The 15,806-nt window shown below is 34.7% G+C and overlaps 2 protein-coding genes across 2 annotated transcripts in view; both read left to right on the top strand.

Annotated features, from left to right (window-relative positions):
* The first annotated feature begins 404 nt into the window (after positions 1–404).
* LOC106082905 (RNA polymerase II subunit A C-terminal domain phosphatase SSU72) lies at positions 405–5,792 on the top strand. The gene is made up of 3 exons (XM_013245657.2): positions 405–715; positions 797–1,055; positions 5,586–5,792. The coding sequence occupies exons 1-3, from the start codon at positions 489–491 to the stop codon at positions 5,685–5,687; spliced, it is 588 nt and encodes a 195-aa protein (XP_013101111.1). The 5' UTR covers positions 405–488; the 3' UTR covers positions 5,688–5,792.
* A 2,616-nt stretch (positions 5,793–8,408) lies between these two features.
* LOC106082911 (glucose-6-phosphate 1-dehydrogenase) overlaps positions 8,409–15,806 on the top strand; it is a 30,605-nt gene continuing 23,207 nt past the window's right edge. The window contains exon 1 of the mRNA XM_059366459.1: positions 8,409–8,825. Within this exon, the coding sequence (XP_059222442.1) occupies positions 8,792–8,825 (34 nt within the window). The 5' untranslated portion in view covers positions 8,409–8,791. The remainder of the gene's footprint in view (positions 8,826–15,806) is intronic.

Here is a 15,806-nt window from a genome sequence, read left to right as displayed (position 1 = left end):
ATGACGCTAGACTCTGAGTCTAGCCGCGGCGGTTTTTTGCTTTCCCATATATAGGCTGGTACTATATACGTATTTCACAGTTGAAAACATACATTTTTCACTGTTACTTTTTTGAAACACTACAACAATCTCAATGAAAACATAATACATATAAGAAATTTTTTTCATAAATATTGAGGGAATGTTCTACTGAATGAAACCAACAAGATTTTTTGCTTCAAAATCTATTATCTAAAAAAATAATCATGAAAAAATTTTGTGAAAAACGAACATAGTACCAGCCATAAAGTGCATGAAAAACAACTTGACGCTGACTCTTTGATTGGGTTTAAACTCTCACATACGTTGCACAATACGTTACATACCTTACGAAATCCAATGATTAACATTGAGCATATGTCAAATGTCATATTTGTCAAAGTTTTCACAATCGTAGAGCCTCATTTCGGAATTTATTTAACAGTTTTAACAATAAATAACAGTAAAAAATGTCCATTAACAGCAATTTATCCATAGCCGTTGTATGCTCATCAAATATGAATCGGTCTATGGAGGCACACAATTTCCTAGCCAAGAAGGGCTTCTATGTACGGTCTTTTGGGGTTGGTCAGACTGTCAAATTGCCCGGAACAGCGATTGATAAACCTAATATCTATGAATTTGGCACCAGCTATGATTACATCTACAACGACCTGAGCAGCAAAGACAAACAATAGTAAGTTGTAATATATCATGTCAACTGGGAAGAGAGTTGGGTGTTTTATTAATTTGTGTTCTTTTCTCCCACATTTTAAAGCTACACACAGAACGGTTTGCTGCACATGTTGGATCGTAATCGCCGCATCAAAAAGTGTCCCGAACGTTTTCAAGAATGCAAAGAAAAATTTGATATAATTGTTACAGTTGAGGAACGTGTATACGATCAGGTTTTGGAGTATATGGAATCAATTGATGTAACTGATAACCGACCTGTACATATATTTAATGTTGATATCGAAGATAACCATGAAGAAGCATTGATGGGCGCGTTTCTTATTGCGGACATGATAATTATGGTAATGATCTACAATAGTTGTTGCAAAACTCAACCATTGTCATTTGAAACGTTCGATGATGAATCTTGTTGTGAGGATATAAATAACAAGTATAAAATAGAGGAAATTCAGCATTTTGTTGGTCTGGGCTTTGTGTGGGTGCTGTGCCTTCTTACTCTTAACAAAGCAGATAAAATATGCATAAATATAGTACATGAGAAAACAATAATTATGAATAATTTGTTTTATATATCTTATAGGTCGCATATCATTGCTAAGAACTATTTCTGAGCTTTCGTTTGACCTTTGGACAAAGTTTTGGCTACATACATGTTAACCAGCCACAAAAACATATCTGTCTGTATGAGCCATAGGCCCAAATTTGTAGACGTCAGGGTAAAATGATGTACTCAATCATCTTTATTCCGGTTGTCGAAGGCGAAATACCACAGCTGTCGTAGTCGAAGTCGAATTCTACATTTCGTGGTACATATTCTGTAACTTATTTGCCTTCGACAGTTTGTTTAAATATATTGCAGTAAATAACAAAATAATGTTAAAGTAAGCTCCATACTGTTTTAACAAATAGGTGTAATGAACTCAAGAGTGCTATTTATTTATACACTAATCGTTTTCGCCAAATTTAATAGTCGCATTCGGCTAACGTGATAACAAAAATACCGTATTGTAAATGTGTCGAACTTCGACTCCGCCACCGCCAACCGGAATAATAGTGAATATCTCAACCTTCAAAAGGCAAAATTCCATTCCATTAAGAAACAGCGGAGATAGTTCTCTCCTATCAATTAGAGCTGTGCGATTCAAAAAAAAATCAATAATAAGCGACCACCTTTTTATTGCCGGTTTCGAAAGGTTGGTCACGGAGCTAATCGCTTATTATGAGGAAAATCTGTTGGTTTTCAAAAAAAGGAAAATAGTTTTATAGGAAATTTTGATGACAGTTTGTCGACTCAAACGCCTTTGCTTTCGCAGAAGGACAAGGACAGAAGCTATATTTAGCCATACATAATTCAGCATTTGATGACCAGAAGAAACCTGAAAATCATAATCACTCTAAAATGAGGCTATCCTTATTGTAATCATTACATCTGCAATATCCAAAGACAATTTTGAATGGGCCGCAGTCACTTCTTGTAAAAAACTAAGTTCAGAAAAGTCCAAAATTTCCAAGTCGTGTAATGATCACGTACGCAAACCTCTCTAAACCAAAATGGTTGTTACAGGTTTTAAGGAATGACCCTTAAAAAGTTTTCAAGTCAATTCTTTTCATTGATCATCTTAAACAGCATACTATTGCAAATTATTGTGTAAGTGCATAGGACATAAGCCCATGGGCTTAGTGTGCACATGTGATAGTGTGCCCAACACTGATCTAAAGTATGCTGGTACTGCTTCAATTGGATTTGACCTTTTTAAAACTAGACATGTACATTTTCTAGTATTATATTCAATTTCAACACCTTATGGATTTGCAACTATTTCTATGAGTGATGATAATGTCATTCAAGTTCATATTTCGTTTTTGTATGTGACCATTGTGAACCAGACGTACATATATTAAAGGCCTACAAACGTCACATTTTTGCTATTGAAAACATCTATCGAAAACCATTGCGTGGCTGGGCGATTCCATCATCAACATGCTGTCAACAAAAAATTATATGTGGCATGATGTCGTAAGGAGGCAATCACCATTGCTTGAGTTTGATGTCGCATTTTCACAACAAGTATTGCATTTATGTGACAGAAATGTTGAAATTTTCAAGTTTGATTTTAAATCATATGAAAAAAATTTTTAGGAAGTTTTCTTTAGGTTCAGGACAAAATTGCTATAAAAATTAAAAAAAAAATTATTAGAGAAAATTTCTTATTTCATTGAAATTTTGTTTTAGAGAAAATTTCGTAAAGAATTTGCCTTTGGAGATATTTTTTTAGGATTTTTTCTTAAGCGAATTTTTTTAGGAAGTTTTCTTTAGATTCAGGAAGAAATTTTAATTAAAAAAGAGTTTTATTCTGAAGACAAAATTTTTAACAAAAATTTTTCTACAGACCAAATGTTTAAGAAATAAATCTAAAAAATAAAAACTAACATTTTACAGAAATCTTGTTTTAAGCGAACTTCTATAAAAATTTTTGTGTTTAGAGGATTTTTTTTAAACTTTGTCTTTAGAGAATATTTCTTAAAAATGTTGTTATAAAATACAAATTTGTTTTTTGAAATTTCTTAAAAATTATGTATTTAAAATAATTTTTTAGAAATTTCGTCTTTAGAGAAAATTTCATAGAAATTTTGTCTTTAGAGAAAATTTCATAGAAATTTTGTCTTTAGAGAAAATTTCATAGAAATTTTGTCTTTAGAGAAAATTTCATAGAAATTTTGTCTTTAGAGAAAATTTCATAGAAATTTTGTCTTTAGAGAAAATTTCATAGAAATTTTGTCTTTAGAGAAAATTTCATAGAAATTTTGTCTTTAGAGAAAATTTCATAGAAATTTTGTCTTTAGAGAAAATTTCATAGAAATTTTGTCTTTAGAGAAAATTTCATAGAAATTTTGTCTTTAGAGAAAATTTCATAGAAATTTTGTCTTTAGAGAAAATTTCATAGAAATTTTGTCTTTAGAGAAAATTTCATAGAAATTTTGTCTTTAGAGAAAATTTCATAGAAATTTTGTCTCTAGAGAAAATTTCATAGAAATTTTGTCTTTAGAGAAAATTTCATAGAAATTTTGTCTTTAGAGAAAATTTCATAGAAATTTTGTCTTTAGAGAAAATTTCATAGAAATTTTGTCTTTAGAGAAAATTTCATAGAAATTTTGTCTTTAGAGAAAATTTCATAGAAATTTTGTCTTTAGAGAAAATTTCATAGAAATTTTGTCTTTAGAGAAAATTTCATAGAAATTTTGTCTTTAGAGAAAATTTCATAGAAATTTTGTCTTTAGAGAAAATTTCATAGAAATTTTGTCTCTAGAGAAAATTTCCCTGGAACGAGGTCATTGATTTATTAATAATTCTATGTTTTTGGTTTCTAATTCTTTTAGTTGATTGACAAATATTGATATTTAATAAACCTTCGTTCATTTTATAAAAGATTTAAAAATTCTAATCTTTGTTTCCCTGGATCGAGGTCATATATTTGTTAACAATTCGATGTTTTTGTTTCCAATTCCTTTTGTTATGTAGTTTTCAAATATTCCGATACATCAACGACGATCATCATCAGGGAAATTTCAACTTTGGCAGAAACAATGAAATTCACTGACGATGATAATCGATGGTGTATCGAAATATTTGAAAACAAAAACAAGTTAAGCAACTAAAAAACAAAAAAAAAAAGAGTTTTAATAAATATATGACTTCAAAACGAATAAACTGCGGCGTATAAAGAGTAAGAGGTCAACTATTCCTCAACAACAAATTAAATTTTATACAACTATTCGACTGAAGCTTTTTTTTGATAATTTTCATACAATTTTTTCAAAACAATTGATGTTTATATATGTTTGGTCATTTTATTTGAATGGTTTTTTAATACCCTCCACCATAGGCTGGGGGTATACTTATTTCTTTATTGTGTTTGTAACACCTCAAATATGCGTCTGAGACCCCATAAAGTATATATATTCTTGATCGTCATGTCATTTTAAGTCGATCTAGCCATTTTCGTCCGTCCCTCTGTCTGTCGAAATCACGCTAGGAGTAAAGCTAGGCGCTTGAAATTTTGCACAAATACTTTTTATTAGTGTAGGTCGGTTGGGATAGTAAATGGGCCAAATCGGTTCATGTTTTGAGATAGCTGCCATATAAACCGATCTTGGGTCTTGACTTCTTGAGCCTCTAGAGGGCGCAATTCTAGTCGGATTTGGCTGAAATTTTGCACGTGGTGTTTTGTTACGACTTCCAATAACTCTGCTAAGTATGGCGCAAATCGGTACATAACCCGATATAACTGCCATGTAAGTCGATCTGGGATCTTGACTTCTTGAGCCTCTAGAGGGCGCAATTCTCCTCCGACTTGACTGATATTTTGCATGAGATGTTTTATTGTGACTTCCAATAACTGTGCTAAGTATGGCTCAAATCGGTACATAATCAGATATAACTGCCATATAAACCGATCTGGGATCTTGACTTCTTGAGCCTCTAGAGTGCGCAATTCTCATCCGATTTGGCCGACATTTTGTACAACGGCTTCTCTCATGACACTCAACATGCGTGTCTAAGATGGTCTGAATCGATCAAAAGCTTGATACAACTCCCATATAAACCGAACTGCCGATTTTGCTTCTTTTATGTTTTTATGTTTTTTCGGGAAAAAATTAATTTTTTGGAAAATGTTTACAAAATATTTTTGAAATTAAGAGAAACCAGAAAATTTAACCAAATTTTGTCAACGATTTTTAAAAATTTTATTCCTACATATTTTTTTTTGCCAAATGTTTTATTTTTGAAATATTTGTCAAGTGTTATTCTTGTTAAAAATTTATTTATTTTTTTAAATCAATTTAATTTTTGCCATTTTTTTCCATTGTAGATGTCAAAATCAAGTGACTTGGATAATGATATAGACGAACTCCTGCAAGAATTTGAATCGAGGCGCAATAAAACCGTTTTACATTCGGTACTCTTCTACTGACTGCTGGTGATATTTATTTCTCAATATGATTTTATTTGATAAATATGTATATGCTATAAGGATTTGTTTATAACCAATAATGACCACAGACAATTGCTGTCGTTAGTTTTTTTTTTATTATGCAAAACATTTAACATTAGCAGCGGCAAAAAAATGTAAACGTAACATTCAAAGTGTGGCCAAGGTTTTCAATTTTTTATTTAAAAACAAAGAATATTTTTTTATAATGAAATTGTGTTAACAAGCAGACAGACAGACATACAAACTAACAAAATATTCGTACACTTAAAAAAAAACTAATAAACAAAAATCATTAACAATTTAATTGGTCAGTTATAGTAAGTGATAACAAAACTACTATGGTACTCGTCTGTTAGTGTTGCTATAGGCACACTAAACTCTATAAACTCTACCTTAATGACAAAAAGTTCATTAATAAAAGCTTACTTTTTAAAAGGATTTATATAAAAATACAAATTATTAATAAATAAATATATGTATATTGTTTATACCAAATAATAATGATAACAGAATAAAAGAAAGTTAGAAACCAAAAACAAAAAAGTGTTGAATTTAATATTGTGAGACAAACAAGAGAATTATTAAAATTTTGTTTCGTCTGAGAGTATTTAAAAAATTAGATAAAATTTCGTAGAAATTTAGTCTTTAGAAAAAATTACATAGAAATTTTGTCTTTAGAAAAATTTTTATAGAAATGTTGTCTTTAGAAACAATTTTATTATTAGAAAAAATTTCCGAGACATTTTGTTTAAAAAAAATTCTTCGAATTTCAGTCGGTTGCACGCAAGATATATATAATTATTGGTAGTGGCAGTTGCCCAACAGCGAAATGGAGTGCATTATCTGTCAAAATTAATGATTAAGGCAACTCTGATTTTGTGTATGTTACTAATTCGCGGCATATTTCGTTGCTTGAGTGTGCTATGGTTCTTAACACACACACAACCAAAACTCGTTGACAAATTTCGTTGTTTACGATACACTACCTGGTTGTTGTTGTTGTAGCAGTTTGTTGTGTTCTATCTTTCGTCTGCTTGATTCTGTTGAGTGTCAAGACCCAGGAACTCTGCGACTAAGATGGAGTGCGTCCACAGGGATCTGGGTCTGAATCGAGTGGGTCTGGCTGGGCAGTTGAAGAGGTGACGTATATCGTTCGGCCCCTGGTTGCATCTTGCACGTCGGTATCAATCCTTGCTCTGTAGGAGCTGAGGCGGCTGCATCTGCCTTCTCTGGTTTGCCGGGGGAGGTCAATTTCTTGGGGTGCAACGGGAGGCGGTGCAAGGAATACACTCACCCGGTAGCCATTTACCGCATCTGCTACCGTATCTGCATGAATGTTGTCTAAACCTGTTTGATATGCCGCTTGATCTAGAGGTTCTCTCTTGTAGCGCTGAACCTCACGCTCTAGATCATGTTCGGGCGGTGTATATCTATGCACAAGATGATGATTTGGATGGTCTCTGCGATAACAGCCCAAAAGGCCAATTGCTTTGTAGGTGGTCAACAAGGTTTCTTTGTCTGCACCCCAAGTACTGTCAGCAAGTGCCTTAAGAACTTTGTTTCTACTTTTGACTTTATCGCAAATTGCTATGGCATGTGGGGGAGAATGTGTAAGAGCTGTCAAATGTGGCGCCAGGGGGCTCAGGACTTCCGATTCGTTTTCCGGGGTTCCAAATAAGGGGGCGTGAAAAACGAATAAAAAATCGGTGTGCGCCCTATAAAGTGCATTTTTCTAAAGATATGTATATGTATTGGGTTGCCCAAAAAGTAATTGCGGATTTTTCATATAGTCGGCGTTGACAAATTTTTTCACAGCTTGTAACTCTGTAATTGCTTTCTTTCTTCTGTCAGTTATCAGCTGTTACTTTTAGCTTGCTTTAGAAAAAAAGTGTAAAAAAGTATATTTGATTAAAGTTCATTCTAAGTTTTATTAAAAATGCATTTACTTTCTTTTAAAAAATCCGCAATTACTTTTTGGGCAACCCAATATATAAGGGTTTTAATCAATACTGCAGGAACTTGCCTTTTTAAAAAACCGTTACCATAAACAGATGTTTACTAAAAGTGGCATCACTGCACTCAAATCTCTATTACAACTTTCTTTCGGTTACGTTCTTTTGTATTTTACCAGATGATATAAGTATTTGCACATTTTTTGTACAACAGGTTCACATTCTCTCCCGCTCACTTTTTAAAGAGTAACCGCAACCGCCATTTGTTTACATTCATAAGCTTTCAATTATTAATAAAAAAAAAAAACAAAAAAAATAGCAAAGTGAGTATGTGTGTTGTTGTATATGCATACAAGTATATAATTAAATAAAAAACAAAACTAAAACCAAGTTTAAGACTTCGACTTTTTTGCTTTAACTACTAAATTACTTCGTACGGTACAATTTCAATGGGTATTTCTTTAGACATATCTCTGCTAGCCGCCAAAATCAAGCAAGCCAGACACACAGACAGACGAACGTGCAAACAAACCAACAAACAATAATACCATGATTCACCCTGAAACTCAGATTTCTGATTTTTGTTTTTACTATTGGACTACTGAAGGTAAGTATTCAACAACGCCGCTATGTTCGTTAGCTGGCTGGCTCGCTCGTTGTGCTTCTTGTCGAACGACGATGGCCAAGTAACACTTGCATGCATTTCAAGACCGACCCACACAACACACACTGATCACAGCAATCATAGAATTTAGTCGCACTATTACTGTGGCGAAGCTCGGTCAGCTTTAGCTTGAGATTACGCATTGTGAATTTATACGGATACGGGGATACGGATAAGTGTTTCAGTGGCTTTCGTTGTTTTTTCGTTTGATTGTCATTTAAATTTGGTATTGCCATTTCGACTATTTTGTGCGAGAAGCGGCGATCGTATGATCAAAACGCGTGTTCTGTTGAAGTGCAACAAAAAGTACATACATACATACATACGTGCTCTGAAGTCAATTCTCTTTCACGATATTAAACATTCGTGATTACAATATTTGTACACGAGCAGAGTGGTGACAAGTAAAATCGGCTTCCAAGTTTATTGTTTGCTTACGTATTGTACATAGTCTAACTTTATTAAAAATGGATGTGCCAAAAGTGAAAACCAACCAAAATGGTAAGTAAACCTTTAACATCACATCTTAATTTGGCCATCTTCATATGTTTCACAAAATGTTGCTCTAGTGCAAACATGTGCATGATAATGGGGTAAATTATTACGTTCGTAAATACAACAACATACTCTATGAAAAAGAATAACAACATTCTTTAGAGAGGGGAATAGCTTACACATCTTGCCCCCCCCCTCGGAACAAAACACTTTTGGGGATATTCTGGAACATATTACTACCCTTTGTCAATAAATTCGACAGTTTGCATTAAGCGAGATGAATCAGATGAAATATTCATAATAAATTCTATTAAAGAACCCCATTATATTAAAGCGTTAGAACAAATGTTATATCTTCACCTCAATATACAGCTGATCTCATTTAGGATAGCATTAGTCGATGCATATTTATGAGAGTAGAAGACTTAGCACAGTGGTATAAAACTGAAAACTGTCAATCAAATAATCATTATTGGCATTTCGGCCATGTCCATCCTTTCGTCTGTCTGTCGAAATCACCATAGCGGTTGCATGAATAAAGATATCCACTTGTTATTTTGTACAGATACTTCTTGTTAATAGGTCTGTTCGCGTACTTTTCCATTATTAATTTGCCAGTGAAAAATTGCAGAAGTATTAGCACAGCCTTTACTCTCTTTTGCTATTTATTTGTATTAAACCGCTGGTTTTCATAAAAAAGCTGTTTGATGCTGCAAATTTCTGCTGGGAGAGAAAACCTCCAGTAGAAATTTGCAAGCACTCAAGTACCAAACTCCTAAAACCTTGCTAACGTACTCTCTCGCTCTCTTCTGCTGGCAAAAAAAGTACATGAACGACTTCCAGTAACAATTTAAGCAAATTCACACAAATTTTTGATAACGCTAACACACATAATAGGTCTGTTCGCGTACTTTTCTAGTAAAAATTTGCCAGTGAAAATTTGCGGAAGAGTAAGAACAACCTTTACACTCTCTTGCTTTTTATTTGAATTAAACAGCTGAATTTCATAAAACTGTTGGTCGATGCTGCAAATTTCTGATGGGAAAAACCCCCAGTAGAAATTTGCAAGCTCTTAATTACCAAACACTCAAAATTGTGCTCGCTTTCACGTAATCTCTTGCTCTCTTCTGCTGGCAAATAAAGTACGCGAACGACTTCCAGTAACATACATAATATATGTAGTTGGGGGGATCAGTTTATGATACATCCTCCAAATAAAATGATCCTTCAATTCTTGAGCCTCTGGAAGACTCAATATTTTCGAGATGGAGCTGAATTTTGGTATACCCACACCAATTTCTGATAGGTCAATAAATAGATATAGCCGCCATATAAACCGATTCCTTAATTTGAGTTTTGTTCTTCTAAACGCCTTTTTTGTATTCGATTTAGTTGAATATAAATTTGTTTTCCATCTTCAGTCAAATCGGATGGGAATTGCGCTCTCTAGAGGCTCAAAAAGTCAAGACCCAAGATCGGTTTATATGACAGCTATACCAGGTTATGGACCGATATGGCCCATTTACAATACCAACCGACCTACATTAATAAAAAGTATTTCTGCAAAATTTCAAGCGGCTAGCTTTACTCCTTCGGAAGTTAGCGTGCTTTCGACAGACAGACGGACGGACATGGCTAAATCGACATAAAATGTCGCGACGATCAAGAATATATATACTTTATGGGGTCTCAGGCGAATATTTCGAGTAGTTACAAACAAAATGACGAAATTAGTATAACCCCATCCTATGGTGGAGGGTATAAAAAGTTCTGCCGGGCCGAACTTTGGATACTCACCACCTCAGGTATATATGTAAACCACCTTTCGTCATAATCCGGTGGAAAATGCATCATTTATGCCCCCGTAGCAGCTTTATCGAAATATGGTCCGATTTGGACCAAATTCGACACGGATATTGAGTGGTCTAATAAGTACAAGTTTTTGTTCAATTTTGTTGAACAAAATATTGGTCTTTTTGGTAGCCATATCTAAATAAAGACCAATCTGAACCATATACAAAACGGATGTTGAAAAGCCTAACATAAGTCACTGTGTCAAATTTCAGCGAAATCGGATTATAAAAGTCCTTTTTATGGAGCCAAGACTTTAAATAGAGACATCGGTCTCTATAGCAGCTATAGCAAAATCTGAACCGATCTGGGCCAAATTGAAGAAGAAAGTTTAAGAGCCTAACAAAACTCACTATCCCAAATTTCGACTGTCCCAAATTTCGAAATCAGACAATAAATGCGCCTTTTATGGGCCCAAAACCTTAAAACTAGAGTTCAGTATATATGGCAGCTATATCCTAATCTTTACCGATCTGGGCCAAATTGCAGAAAGTTGTCGAAGAACCTAACGCTACTCACTGTCCCAAATTTCGTTGAAAGTGGACAATAAATACGCCTTTTATGGGCCCAAAACCTTAAATCGAGGGATCGATCTATATGGCAGCTATGTCCAAATCTCGACCGATCTGGTCCAAATTGCTGAAAGTTGTCGAAGAGCCTAACGGAACTCACTGTCGCAAATTTCGGCGACATCGGACAATAAATACGCCTTTTTTGGGCACAAAATCTTTAATCTAGAAATCGGTCTATATGGCAGCTATATCCAAATCTAGACCGATCTGAGCCAAATTGAAGAAGAATGTTTAATGGCCTAACACAACTCACTGTCCCAAATTTCGGCATCATCGGACAATAAATGCGCCTTTTATGGGCCCAAGACCTTAAATCGAGAGATCGGTCTATATGGAGGCTATATCCAAATCTGAACCGATATGAGCCATATTGCAAAAGTATGTCGAGGGACCTAACAAAACTCACTGTCTCAAATTTTGGTAAAATCGGTCAATAAATGCGCCCTTTATGGGCTCAAGACCTTAAATCTAGAGATCTTTCAATATGGTAGCTATATCCAAATCTGAACCGATCTGGGCCAAATTGAAGAAGGATATCGAGTGGCCTAACACAACTCACTGTCCCAAATTTTGGCGAAATCGGAGAATAAATACGCCTTTTATGGGCCCAAAACCTTAAATCGAGGGATCGATCTATATGGCAGCTATGTCCAAATCTCGACCGATCTGGTCCAAATTGAAGAAAGTTGTCGAGGAGCCTAACGCAACTCGCTGTCCCAAATTTCGGCGAAATCGGACAATAAATGCTCCTTTTATGGGCCAAAGATCTTAATTCACTGTCCCAAATTTCAGCAAAATCGGATAATAAATGTGGCCTTTTTGGGCCTAAGACCCTAAATCGGCGGATCAGTCTATATGGGGACTATATCAAGATATAGTCCAAAATAGCCCATCTTCGAACTTAAACTGCTTATGAAAATAAAAGAATCTGTGCAAAGTTTCAGCTCAATATCTCTATTTTTAAAGACTGTAGCGTGATTTCAATAGTCAGACGAACGGACATGGCTAGATCGTGTTAGATTTTCACGGTGATCAAGAATATATATACTTTATAAGGTCGCAAATGGATATTTCGATGTGTTGCAAGGGGAATGACAAAATGAATATACACCCATCCTTCGGTGGTGGCTAAGCATTCCGACACTGAATGTATTCTTTAAGTTACATTGCGCTTATAGAGGGCGCAATTTTCATCCGATAAGGATAACATTTTGTACATGACTTCCAACTGACTTTATTAACCTTGTTTTATTTGGTCTGTGCATTGATATTGATTATATTTAGATCGGTCTCCGGACTTTTACTTCTAGGTGATGGAAAATTAACGATAGGTACTATCGATATTTGTTATTAAAACTATCGAAAATATCGTATGTAGCTATTATCGATAGTTTGCCAGCTCTACTGAGAAAACCTGCACTTGTATCTACTGCACTGCACCGAGATTAGTATATAGATCACCCTATGGTGGTGGTATAAAAACAACGGAAAAAGTTCACAGCAGATACTTAACAGACGATATTTACCCTTTATTAACAGAGTTTTTTAGTTGAGTGTAATAAAGATAAAGATGAAGTAGCATTCCAACGATTATTCTTTAGAATCAAGTGAAGCACAAAAACTCTATGAACTTAACGATAAATGCATATTAAAAGAAAAAAATATAAAAAAAACAAACAAACAAAGTAGCATTGAATGCATGGGTCACGGTAACTAAAAGATTTTACTCAATGTCGCAATATGCTTATAAATCGTATGTTTTTTATCTCATCATGATCACATCAAATTCGGCAGCATATAAGTTACACTATTTTATAGGAATCATTCGAAGTGAAGAAGATTTTCCGTAGCTTTTGTTTTGCGGTGCTCTTAAGTGAAAAAGAAAGTGAATAAATTATAAGAATATTAAAAAAAAAACATATTTTTGCTGATGTGACATTCGTTTTGTAGCAAACATTAAAGGTATTTATGGGAAATTTTATTAATTTGAAAAAGTTGGATTGCACTAAAAATATAATAACCCTCATTACTCGGTTAAATCTTTGCTATTTGACGAAACATACGTAATATATGCGGGAGCTATATACGTTGGGACGAAAAGTCAAAATGGCAAAAGTAGACTTTTAGACTTTTCGACTTTTTTTTTTGGAAAAAGTCGACTTTTCGACTTTATCAAACGTCGACTTTTGCAAAATGTAGACGTTTCGATTTTTTTGGCAAAAATTTGCACAATTTTCTAAATAAGATATTTCTATTTTCTACAAGTTTACGCAAACTTTTGCCACCAAGATATAATCATTTCTTTGTATTTTTATAAAGGTAAGGTATTAAGAAAAGTTTTCAATGCTAATTTGGCGCATTTTTACCTTAAAACAAACCATTATCTTAAAGCAAATAGCGCTAATTTTTATACCCACCACCGAGAGGTATATTCATTTTGTCATTCCGTTTGCAACACATCGAAATACCCATTTTCCACCCTATAAAGTATTGGGTTGTCCAAAAAGTAATTGCGTTTTTTTCATATAGTCGGCGTTGACAAATTTTTTCACAGCTTGTGACTCTGTAAGTGCATTCTTTCTTCTGTCAGTTATCAGCTGTTACTTTTTGCTTGCTTTAGAAAAAAAGTGTAAACAAAGTATATTTGATTAAAGTTCATTCTAAGTTTTATTAAAATGCATTTACTTTCTTTTAAAAAATCCGCAATTACTTTTTGGGCAACCCAATATATATATTCTTGAGATATTGAGCTGAAACTTTGCACAGATTCTTTTTTTTTGTCCATAAGTAGGTTAAGTTCGAATATGGGCAACATTGGGCTATATCTTGATATAGCCCCCATATGTGTCTTAGGCCCATAAAACCCACATTTATTATCCGATTTTGCTTAATTTTGGGACAGTGAGTTGTATTAGGCCCTTCGACACCCTTCTTCAATTTGGCCCAGATGGGTCCAGATTTAGATATAGCTGTCATATAGACCGATCCGCCGATTTAGGGTCTAAGGCCCATAAAAGCCACATTTATTATCCAATTTGCTGAAATTTAAGAGAGTATGTTCTGTTAGGCCCTTCTCCAATCTGGCCCAAATCGGTCCAGACTTGGACATAGCTGCCATATAGACCGATCCCTCGATTTAAGGTTTTGAGCCCATAAAAGGCATATTTATTGTACGATTTCGCCGAAATTCGGGACAGTGAGTTGTGTTAGGCCCTTCAACATTCGTCTTCAATTTAGCTCAGATCGGTTCAGATTTGGATATAGCTGCCATATAGACCAATCTCTCGATTTAAGGTTTTGGGCCCATAAAAAGCGCATTTATTGTCCGATGATGCCGAAATTTGGGACAGTGAGTTGTGTTAAGCCCCTCGACATCCTTCTTCAATTTGGCTCAGATCGGTTCAGATTTGGATATAGCTGCCATACAGACCGATATCTCGATTTAAGGTTTTAGGCCCATAAAAAGCGCTTTTATTGTCCGATATCGCCGAAATTTGGGACAGCGTTGTGTTGTTGTTTTTCACCGGATTTTGACCGAAGGGTGTTTACGTATATACCCGATGTGGTGGGTATCCAAAGTTCGGCCCGGCTAAACTTAACGTCCGTTTACTTGTTGTTTTACTAAATTTCAAAAATTTCCACATTCCCTCTTGTTTACCCACCCACTTTTATACCCACCACCATAGAATGGGGGTATACTAATCTAGTCAATACGTTTGAAACACCTCGAAATATTGATTTAGGACTCCAAAAAGTATATATATTCATGACCGTCTCGAAATTCTCATTCGAACTAGCCATGTCCGTTCGTCTGTCTGTCGACAGCACGATAGCGGACGAACACGTCGATCTAGCCGTTTGAGATTTTGCACAGATACTTTATATTGATGTAGGTATTTGGGAGTTTTAAATGGGCCATATCGGTTCAGATTTGGATATAGCTCCCATATAAACCGATCACCCGATTTGACTTCTGGAGCCCATGGAAGCCACAATTTTTTTTCTGATTTGGCTGAAATTTTGCATTTAATGTTCTGTTATGACTTTTAACAATTTTGCCAACTACGGTCCAAATCGGTCAAGAACCTGATATAGCTCCCATATAAACCGATCTCACGATATGACTTCTATAGCCCCAGGAAGCCGCAAATTTTCATCCGATTTGGCTGAAATTTTACACATAGTATTTTGTAATGACTGCCAACAATGGAGTCAAGTACGGTCCAAATCGGTCTATAACCTTATATAGATCCCATATAAACCGATCTCCCGATTTGACTTCTTGAGCGCCTGGAAGCCGCAGTTTTTCATTCGATTTGGATGACATTTTGTACATGGTGTTCTGTTATGACTGCCAACAACTGTGCCAAGTACTGTTCAAATCGGTCAAGAACATGATGTAGCTCCCATATAAACCGATCTTCAGATTTGACTTCTTGAGCCCTTACAAGACATGATTTTTAACCGATTTGGCTGAAATTTTGCATATAGTGTTCTGTTATGACTCTCAACAATTGCGCAATATACGGCCCCATTCGGTCAATTTTTGGGTTGCCCAAAAAGT

Source organism: Stomoxys calcitrans, chromosome 4 (genome assembly GCF_963082655.1).
Source record: "Stomoxys calcitrans chromosome 4, idStoCalc2.1, whole genome shotgun sequence".
NCBI lineage: Eukaryota > Metazoa > Arthropoda > Insecta > Diptera > Muscidae > Stomoxys > Stomoxys calcitrans.
Note: the sequence above shows the minus strand (reverse complement) of the source record. Positions and strands in the feature narration are given on the sequence as shown.

What these genes read in the sequence shown, in the direction of transcription:
- LOC106082905 (XM_013245657.2), top strand. Translation starts at nt 489, where the DNA reads ATGTCCATTAACAGCAATTTATCCATAGCCGTTGTATGCTCATCAAAT. An exon ending in AGCAGCAAAGACAAACAATA is followed by an intron (nt 716 to 796) that starts GTAAGTTGTAAT and finishes CACATTTTAAAG; the next exon opens with CTACACACAGAACGGTTTGC. An exon ending in TTGCGGACATGATAATTATG is followed by an intron (nt 1,056 to 5,585) that starts GTAATGATCTAC and finishes TTTCCATTGTAG; the next exon opens with ATGTCAAAATCAAGTGACTT.